At 38.9% G+C, this 11,186-nt stretch overlaps 1 protein-coding gene across 1 annotated transcript; it reads left to right on the top strand.

The window, feature by feature from the left end:
* The first annotated feature begins 7,681 nt into the window (after positions 1 to 7,681).
* On the top strand, positions 7,682 to 8,674 carry LOC111034413. Its single transcript, XM_022315638.1, has one exon. It carries the CDS (start codon positions 7,682 to 7,684, stop codon positions 8,672 to 8,674), a length of 993 nt encoding a protein of 330 aa, XP_022171330.1.
* Positions 8,675 to 11,186: the final 2,512 nt, after the last annotated feature.

Raw genomic sequence — 11,186 nt, 5'->3', positions numbered from 1 at the left:
TCATATTAGTTTATCAGGATCATCTAACAAAATATATTATGCAGATTATTTATATAAATACTTCACAATTTACATTGCCCAATATACCTCGGACATTGTATACAATGCCCGGCCACTGTGTACAATGCCCGGGCATTGTATACATTGCCCGAATTTTCCACTTTGCCCGTAACATATATATATTACAGTGAATGATAAAATTCACCAGTGCATTATTGTGGCAGTCAACGAATAACGTGTATTTTTTTTTAAGTTTAATTTGATCGGTAACATAAATAATCTTTGACTTGCTATCTTTATACAATATATTGATTAATTAATTTTTTTTTTTTATTTTTTTTTTATTATTTTTTTATTTTTTGTTTATTTCATAATTTGTTAAAAAATTTTCAATAGTTCTAGTGATTCTGAAATTATAGGTGTGATAATAATTCATACGTTGCAAATAGAGGAGACAATAGTCGAGAACTACCGAGGAAGTGGATCGGGTATTTACTATGAACCAATTTATAAAATGAGAGTATATTCTAATGAATTTAATTTACTAACACATGTAAATATTTCTGTTTTTGTTGAAAAATTTGGTGATATAAATAATTTAATAAACTACAATGATAGATTATGTTCAGTCAACAAACATAATGTTTCAAATATATGCAGTAATTTTAATTCAACGTTGAAAATAATTAAAACGGAACTATTGAAACGATACACAACACTTATGTCTTTATAGGATGGGGTAAGAATAAAGAGGGGCTTAATAAATGCAATAGGAGAATTTGAAAACTGGGCCTTCGGAGTTGTGGGAGACAACGACTATCAACATATACAGCAAGAATTAAATAATAATAAAAAAAATTTAGTTACTATGAAGTCGAGAGTAATAAATTAGTTCAATCAACATCAAATCAGATATCAAATGTATCGTCGACAATATCACAAAATTTCATAAAGATTCAACGAGAATATAATGATTTGGTAGATAAAATTAATGTTAGGAGGAATGATCTGATAGAACTTCAAGTAAATCAGCAATTAACTAACTACTTAACAAATTTTAATTTAATTTTAACAAGTTTTTCACTTGAGATAGAAAAATTATTAGATGCTTTACTACTAGCACAATAAAATACACTTCACCCTTTAATCCTTAATAGTGATTAAATTTATTTAATTTATAGTGATAAATTAATTTTGGAAAATATACAGCGAGAATTGCCCGTAAATCAAGTTTTACCACTAAATATTGACACAAATTCATCTTTGGAAGGTATTATGAAACTGACGAAAGTGACGACTAAATTTTCAAATTTTCAATTATTATTCATTATAAATTTTCCTTTATGTACTTCAGAGATTTATACATTATTTCAGATATGGCCGATGCCAATAGAGATAACAAATTTACAATTTATGTTTATCCAACCCAATAATCCATACCTGGCAATTTCATCTGACAACCAACATTTTATATCTTTTTCTGATATTGAATACAATAAATGCACACTAGGGGTGACTATAAAATATTGTGTGTTGGATATGCCGGTTTATTTGGAATCATTCACATTATGCGAAATACAGCTTCTTAAATTAACGAATAAAAATTTACTTCTAAAACAATGTTCGGTTCATCATATTTATTATAATAATGCTTACTTTGAAAAACTAAAAACAAAAAATACATTTTTATATTGGGTAGCTACGGAAATACAAACCACCTTGGTTTGTTCTGAGTCAACAACATTTCATACTTTAAAAGAGACGGGGCCTATAAGGTTATCAAATGCATGCACGTTATATACACCAACCGTGGTTCTTAAATCGTCAGGAGAGGAAATCAAAAATATAAATGTAATAGTTAACATAAATCCAGACATATCGTTATTAAATGTTTCCAAATTAGGTTTAAAAAAAGACAAAATAAAGATTTAAAAAAAAAATTTAAAAAAGATTAACTTCCAAATTCCAGAGTTAAAAATTGGCTACAGCCTATTTGCGCCCCAGAGTAGTACATTTGTGCCCAGAGGGATATGGACAGTTGCGCCCGAAAGATAAGGTACTACCTGCCGATTTATAGCCTATATGCGCCCATTTCGTATGCAACGTTGCCGTTGTGATTCATATTATTATAGATTATATTTATCTTGATAAATAACTTAAATTATTTAGATTACCTAGTAGATTATATTATAATATATATTATATTATTATATTTTCCGAAATTTTTTTTTTTTTTAATTTGAAATTTTTATTTTATTTGTATAATTTTATGTGAGATGAATTATTACTAATTATTATTATTATTATAATCTACTAATTGTGCAGTTATTATTTATTTTATTATTATTTACTGTAGTAATAATTCATCTCACATAAAATTATACAAATAAAATAAATATTTCAAATTAAAAAAAAAAAAATTTCGGAAAATATAATATAAGATTGAGTACATGCAATTATTATAAAAATTAATACTGTTGATTTTTCTCACACTTCATATATAATAATAAAAAATATTTTATCATAAGTTAAACCTTAAGGTAATATAATAATAAGTTCATATTTATATTTCAAAAATGTTAAAAAAAAATTAAATAAAAATTAATAATGTTGATTTTTTCACATGTCATATAAGGTATGTCTCATATATGTCTCATATATGGTAATAAGTAGTATTGCTTGGTATTCCAGAATACAGTTTGGCAACGTTGTACAGGTTTAACACATTTTCATTAAAAATATTTCGGGCGCAAATGGGTTATGATTTCGGCGCAAGTGGGTTATAAAAAAAGTGTGATGGGCGCAAATGATTTGCACAGAAAAAATTTACACCAATCTTCCCAAAAACTAGACGAAATTATAAATGATATAGACAGAGAATTGGAGAACACCGTAATTAACAACTACCAAGGTCCAGGATTTACACACTTATGGGCTGTATTAATAGTGGGTATTGTTGGATATTTAGTAGTTCACACAATTAAATAAAAATGTGCTGTAGAGGAGAAAGAAAGCCAGGGAAAATGTTGAGAATCAGAAGTAGAGGGCTAAATAAAGTTAATATAATATAATTAAAGTACCACAAAAAATAAAAATAAAAAAAAAAAATTTAATTTTTTTAAATTATACAAATATGAACTTAATTTCTTTACTATGTTTGGTTTGTGTGTGAGGTTAACAATAATTTAATTTTTAAATTGTAGATATCATAAATGAAAAAGGTTGTAAAATTTTTATGTAAAGTGTCTAATAATAAATTTACACTATAAAGAAAAAATATATATTATGTACCTATATTGAAAATTATTAAAAATATATTGTATCACCAGAATGTTATAGTAAAATGTGTTTACAGTTTAAATTTGTCTGATTATAATGTATTACCTACATATATTATCTATGTATATGCATGTATAAAAAGTTTTAAAACATGTACCTAATTAAAAATGAAATTTATATTACGTAATTGTACTAATTAATTTTATTAAAAAAAAAAAATTTCTTAATATATACATATGTATGTTAAAATAAACTATAGGGAAACCAAAAGGGGTAAGTGATGACAGCCGTGGGTGTCGGTATTCAATGATGGAAGAGTCAAGACAATCCACATCACTAACCAGTATTTTCAAGCAATAATATTATTAAATACCCATAACCATTGCCTTGGTGGCTTGGTGTTTGTATACTTAAAAAATTCATGTTTTACAGTCCAGCAAGAAAATACAGTCGGAGGTGGTTGGAGTACAGTTATTTTTTGCAACTGGATGAACATGAAATCAGAGACTATAAAAATACCACTGACACAGCTACCGTTGTTCGACTTCCCAAATCTGGGGTCCAGATTTAAATGGACAAAGGGTACATGTAAGATGTAACGAGTGTCGTTATAGACAATAGACATCGTACATTAGTGAACATTACTCCCTATGTTAAGCATAGATAATATGCTGAGTGTTGGTAATGGCAAATGTGGTCAAGCAATATAAATTATTATATTATGCTGACTAGAGTTCTGACGCGTCGAGTGAATGGTCGATAGTGAAGAGTAGCAGTCGATGGGTGACGAAGACTTGATGAGGACCCACATGGACATAAGCACTCACGACACACCACCACGGCCCGATTGGTAACCCTCATTTAGATTATAAGACGTAATATAATATATTATTTATAGTATGATAGATTGTAAGATAATTGTATTAATAATATAAATGATATATATAATATAATATATATACGTTTGAGTCTTTGCTTCACATAAGGTGACCGTGATTAGTAACAATAATATCACTCACCGAGGTCGAGTCCCCGAGACCTCGTAAATATAAACAGAACCCCACCGCCAGAGCGAGAGGTGAAGAGGGGACGTTACAAAATTTTATTCAATCTGTTTCAAAGGGAACAATAAGAATAAGTGATGGTAAGAATAAGCTAAAATTAATACAAATAAAAAAGCAGACTAAACAGATTTCAGAGGCATCCCAGAACTAAATTATTAAATACCTTTTTTTTTTTTTATTAAAAGAAAAAAATATATAGAATCTGTATTATACTATACAATAAGTAATACGATTAATAAATTTACAAAACTTAATGGAAGGGGATTTCTAAACAACACTACTTCATTTCTAGACTTTTATACATTTTTTTCTTCTTTTTTTCTTTTTTATTGATTGAGGAGGTTCCTGGGCCAATTTCACTTTAGACGACGTGGTGGGTTATCGGGGAGAGTGAGGGAGGAGAGATTGGAAATGAGTGGATTATGGTGGTTGACTGTGTTGTTGTGAAATGATTTATAGTAGGGGAAGGCTAGAGTATTAATGTTTGGGATTTTGAGGTCAGAGTGGAGTGTGAGGTTGCTGACGTACCAGGGAGCGTTGGTGAGGAGGCGAAGGCAAATTGATTGGAAGGATTGGAATTTTTGAATGTTGGATTTTTTGGAGGTACTCCATAGCTGTATTCCGTAAGTCATTGAAGGGCCGAGAATTTGTTTAAATATTACGAGTTTTGTGTTGAGAGGGAGATTTGATTTAAGAAGGTGTTTCATTTTGTGGAGTTATAAATTAAGTGATTTCCTTTTTGTTTTTACGTGATATGCCCGTGTGAGTTTACTGTCGAGGTGGACTCCGAGGTAACGGGTGGCTTGTGTTTTGGGAATCGTGTCTTTGTTGAGGATCATGGGGGGACTATGATCTGGACGTAGAATAAAGGTTATATGGGTAGGTTTTTTTTTTTGATGTATTTTGATTCTCCACAAATTGAACCAGTTTTGTGGTTCATTAAAATGGGTTTGTAGATGCTGTGATTAGGTCAACATTAGTTGAGATTATGCCTGTGTTATCTGCGAAGGTAGCAAGAGTGGTGTTCTCGGAGTGAGGGATGTCGGAAGTAAATATGTTGTAGAATGTAGGAGCTAGAATACTTTCCTGGGGGACGCCTGCTTTTATGTAGTGGATTTGTGAGAGTTCTTCCTCGCAACGAACAACGAAAGACCGGTTATGTAGGAAAGATTTTATTATTTAAAACAAGGGGGCTGGTAAAAGTCGTATTTTATAAAGGCCGAGACGCGGTCAAACGCCTGGGCTACGTCGAGAAAGACGCCAGTGGATATTGTTTATTTTCGAGAGTTTGTGAAATAATGTCGATTATTCTGTGGACTTGATAGAGTGACGAATTTTTATTTTTGAAACCGAATTGAGTGTGGGGTATTATATTTTAGATTGTTAATACAGGGTTTAAAATCGCTTTAGTATAATCTTTTCTAGGATTTTTGAGAAAGAAAGCAAAAGGCTGATAGGTCGATATGAAGAAGGAAGGTCAGGAGGTTTATCAGGTTTTATAATTAGAATAATTATGGAGTGTTTCCATGAATGAGGAATGTGCGAGAGGTGAAGAATTGAGTTGAAGATGAAGGTTAGGAGAAGAATAGCTTTCTTGGGCAGTTGTTTTATAATTCGATTTGTTATTAGGTCGTGACCTGGTGATTTATTGTTTGGTAATTTATTGATAATAAATTGAATTTCGGTGGGGGGGTATGTTTTGTGGGTAAGGTTATAGGATGATAGTTGGATAGATATTTTTCAATATAGGATGTTTGATCGATGTTGTTTACGTCGGAATGAGAAGTGACATTGTTTTCTAGAAGAGAGGGAAACAGGTTTGATTTTTCTAAGTGGGTCTTAGCAAGGGATCTGTCAGGATATCTAATTGGTGGTATAGAATTTTTTTTATTTAAAATTCTTTTAGTAGCTTTCCAAATAGAATTTTTTGAGTTGGTTAAAGAGTGTATATATTGTTGGTACGTTTCTGTGTGGTGAATGCGTAACTAAATACCTATAAATGTTGTGTACGTCGTCACTCGCCAACCGTCGCGCGTCGTTGTATTCAGCTTTCACTCTATCAGCGATCAGCTTGTTGTTCTTCCGACAATTCGACAAACAACGACCCATAGACGCGATAAAAATAGATCTTATGGAAAAATTGATAGTACTTAAAATGTTAGAAATGTTGACACTTGAATACTTGATAGGTACCCACCTTTTTCTAAACCTACCATCCTTCAACATACTTATTACTTAATCTAATATTAGTATACCTACAACTACACTTATGTTTCAACTTAAAAAAAATGTACTGTGAATAATTAAGTTTTGAGTTTTAAGACAATTTCAGTGTTTGCTCCAGCCGCTCCAGGTTGGGCTCGGAGCCCCCCAAATTTATGTAAGCCTTGACCCTTGAGGCCCTTGTGCTCCGCACACTCTGCACACCCGATTTTTGCGGCACTGCTTATAACAACTTCGTGGTTTGCAGAGACGATTTGCGTAATGTTCTGGACAAAAAGAGGGTTACCCACAGAGTAACAAGAAGCTCTCCGATAATACAATTATATTATATCACAATCAATGTTACATGTGCAATGCGCATTGTGCAGTACATATTATTATTTTATTATGACTAACAAATAATAATTAACTCAAAGCTCACAGGCAAATATTAACGTACTACAGTGAATCTAACAATTGTTTCAACTTATGACAATAATACAATATAATTGTACGACCTGAAGGACTAATTTCATACAAAATACACTTTAGCATTTTAAATATGTTTAAAATACATTAGGTGAAAAAAACATAGTCCTAACTTGGTTTCTGAGTTTTTGAAGTTAAAATTTTTACAAAACGCACAACAATTTTAGAAAAATGTTAACTAATACATTTATGGCTGAACGATTTATCACACGATTCCACAAGACACGTAAGTCATAACTCATAAGTAATAAAGGAAACTATAACCAAAAAAATCTAAAAAATATTCCAACACAATTTGTTTTATAGATATTTTAAGAAAGTTCAAATTTGGACAAACTAGAATATTTAAAATAATAGTAATGATTTCAGTAATTTTGTTATACATATTTCAAAAATATTGTTTGTGCGTACTTGAAACTTTTATGTACATAAAAAATTTTTTATACACACAACGGCATTTTAAAAATATTTAGATTTATTTTAAGCTATATATTTCAAGTCAATTGGATATTTGTACCTTTTCATACTGTTCTACAGAAAATTAGTGTTAGCTTAAAAGTTAATTAATAATAATATACTATTATACAGCAATATAGAGCATATAAATGCACCGACGTGCTGTCAGGCTTCAGTTTTATTCCACAGATATGGAACTTACCCCAGGGTTTTGGGACAGCCAGGCCTCGAGAACTACCGCCGCCATCCGACGCAAGCGGATTAAGAAGGCCCCAGCCGCACAGCACCCTCCAGAGACCGAGGCTGACACCGCCATGGAGACCGATGCCGAAGAATGGTCGAAAGTCGTCGGCAGACGATCGAAGCAAGCGAGTAAAATGACGGCTGCTGCACCCCCACTCACCACGGGACTCCGTCAGCGTCCATCAGTTTTCTCTAAAAAACCGCCGGCGATCCTAATCCAAAACGCGGCCGGAAAGTCCTACCAGGACACCATTCTGGCGGTGCGAAACTGCGGGCTGACCAGGGAGGAGATAGGCACCAGCGTAATGATGAGGCAGACACGGGATGGATGTCTCCTCTTGGAGCTACCCAAAGGCAGCAGCTCCACGAAGGCAGCCAAGATAATCGCCTCAGCCATGTCCAGCAAGCTCGGCGACACCGTCGGTAAGGTGGTACAGCTCGGGGTCCAGGTGGAGGTTGAGGTGCTCGACATCGATGCAGCCGCCACCGCATCGGAAGTACTGGAGGCACTTCGGAACGCGATCCCTGGTCAGGATGACCCGACAGGCAAGATCGACAGGGACGTTGTGAGTGACGTGAGGATATGGAGTACCCGATCCGGACAGCAGATCGCGACGGCGAAAATGCCCAGGAGCATTGCTGCCAGCATCACTAGGGTCCCGATCGGGTGGACCATGTGCCGCGTCCGGCCAAGGACGCTGCCACCTGAGAGGTGTTTCAGGTGTCAGGCTTTCGGCCACAACGCCAGATCCTGCACCGCGGAGGACAGGACGGGCGCCTGCTGGAAGTGCGGCGTGGTAGGCCACGCAATGAAGGACTGTAAGGAGGCTGACGACCGGTGCATCGCATGCGAGATCACCGGACTGCAAAGGGTCTTACACAAACCAGGCTCGGGTGCGTGCGCCGCTAGGAGACAGTCAGCAGGCACAGGTCTCAGATGATTAGCTTCCTCCAAGTTAATCTGAACAGATGCTGGGCGGCGGAACAGCTTATGACGCAGACGGCGAACGAGATCGGGGCCGACCTCCTCATCGTATCAGAACCTGCTTCACAGTACGGTCACGATGATAGATGGTGCTTCAGCACGGACCGCAAAGCCGCCGTGGGAACATCGCAACACACCGAACTCTGCCACGATGGTCGGGGCTCGGGCAACGGGTTTGCTTGGCTATCTTTTCGTGAATTGACCGTCTTCAGCTGCTATTTCAGACCTAGTGCCACGCTCCAAGAATACACTCACTCCCTAGGTGACCTTGAAGCGTCTATCCGCGCCAGGGGAAACGCTTCTATCGTACTAGCAGGGGACTTTAACGCTTGGAACATAGAGTGGGGCTCGAGGACTAACAACCCAAGAGGCGTCACACTGTCCGACCTCGCCTCCAGCCTGGGGCTGATCCTAGCCAATACAGGATCCACTCCCACCTTTGTGAGAGGGGCAGCGAACTCCATCATCGACCTAACCTTCTACAGAGGACTGGATCTCACTGAATGGCGCGTATCCGAGTCTGAGTCACTAAGTGATCACAGCTACGTCTGCTTCAGTGTGGACAACCGGAGCCAGGCCCCGGCCCGAGTGGAAATGCTCGCCGACGCCCATCGCGGTTGGTCCACAAAGAAGTTAGACACGGACGCCCTGCACCACTATCTTAGCACCACTCGTCTGGAGGTGGCGGCTGTACAGGCAAGCACTGAAAAAGCGCTATCCTCAGCCGAATCACTCGACACATTCTTGTTCGGTGCCTGCGAGGCGTCCATGCCCACGAAAAGACCTGGTCCCGAAGGTAGGCGACCAGTTTATTGGTGGTCAGAGGAGATCGCCGAGCTACGGAGGCAGTCCCTGACCCTCCGTAGGTGCTACCAAGCCTGCCTCAGACGCTTAGGCCAGCCCGGAAGCCAGGAGGCAAGATTTGCTTACATCGCAGCTAAAAGAGAGCTTCGGACGGTCATCCGCGAGGCAAAGAGAAAGTCCTGGGCCGATCTCTGCAAACAGGTCGACACCGACCCTTGGGGCAGACCGTACAAGCTGGTAATGAAAAGGCTAGGCGTCCGAAACCCAGCTGCTGACTCCAGGGGCAGGGAGGCCATGATCGCCGACTCTCTTTTCCCCGCGGCTCCAGTAACGGACTGGAATGCAGCGCCGTCCGCTGCTGTACATAATATTTTCCAAGCGTTCGACCCTATCCGGAACACGCTTGAGTTCAACAGAATCATCCCGAAGTTTACACCGGAAGACCTACGGAGAGCAGTAAAGAGGCTCACACCTGGTAAAGCGGCTGGACCTTCGGGGATCCCTAACGAGGTTCTCAGGGCTCTCGCGAACGCCCAGCCTCAAGCAGTCCTCAGAACATATAACGATTGTCTACACGCACTGATATTTCCGCCTCGATGGAAAAGGGCACGGCTCGTTCTGCTGTGGAAAGGCCCTGACAAACCTCCAGACGTCCCTTCGAGTTACAGGCCCATCTGTATGCTTGACACCCCGGGTAAGCTACTTGAACGCCTCTTGCTCCAAAGACTCGAGGATCACCTCGACGAGCACGGAGGCCGGAGAAGAGCCCCGAACCAATATGGCTTCAGGAAGGGGGTCAGCACAGAGTCAGCAGTCAGCAAAGTCCTGAGCATCGCCGCACGAGCGGCCGATATGCCTAGAAAGAAGAACTTATGTGTCCTCGTGACGTTGGACGTCAAGAATGCATTCAATTCTCTCAGGTAGCCAGTCATTGACGCCGCCCTGAGGAGCATTAACGTCCCCGAGTACCTGGTGGAAATGCTTCGATCCTGGTTATCAGACAGGGTGCTGTTGACAGGCGAGGATATGACATCCAGGCCAGTGACCTGTGGAGTTCCGCAGGGGTCGGTCCTCGGACCTGCCTTATGGAACATCGCTTACGACTCCCTCCTAAAGATGGACGTGCCACCCTGAGTGCAGCTGATAGGCTTCGCGGACGATCTCGCTGTGGTAGGAATAGCTGTGACAGGTCAGCTTTTGGAGGACGCAATGAACCCTACTCTCGAGGCCATCGATTGCTGGATGGCAAGCAGTGGCCTTGAGCTAGCTCACCATAAGAGCGAGGCGGTTATTCTCTCGCGTAGACGTGCGTTCGTTCCCCCTCGGCTGACTGTCGGTGGTCATCAGATCACTATTTTCAACAAGATAAGATACCTTGGGGTTATCTTAGACAAAGGGCTCACATTCGCGGCGCACGTTGACAGCGTTGCCAAAAAGGCAACCCAGACAGCGGCAGCACTGGCCAGGCTGATGCCAAACATAGGAGGCCCAGGGCAGTGGAAGAGGAAACTGCTTGGCTCGGTCGTGGACAGCCAGCTGCTCTACGCCGCCTCAGTATGGATTAATTCGATTACCAACGTCGCCAGAACTAGGGCGAGCCTTATCCGTCCACAAAGATCCATTGCCTTGAGGACAATCCGGGCCTACCGAACTGTCTCAGATGA

This window comes from Myzus persicae, unplaced genomic scaffold, assembly GCF_001856785.1.
Source record: "Myzus persicae strain clone G006 unplaced genomic scaffold, MPER_G0061.0, whole genome shotgun sequence".
Classification (NCBI taxonomy): domain Eukaryota; kingdom Metazoa; phylum Arthropoda; class Insecta; order Hemiptera; family Aphididae; genus Myzus; species Myzus persicae.
This window is presented reverse-complemented; position numbering and strand designations above follow the sequence as displayed.

Coding starts and splice junctions, on each gene's coding strand:
- LOC111034413 (XM_022315638.1), top strand. CDS start 7,682: ATGGAACTTACCCCAGGGTTTTGGGACAGCCAGGCCTCGAGAACTACC.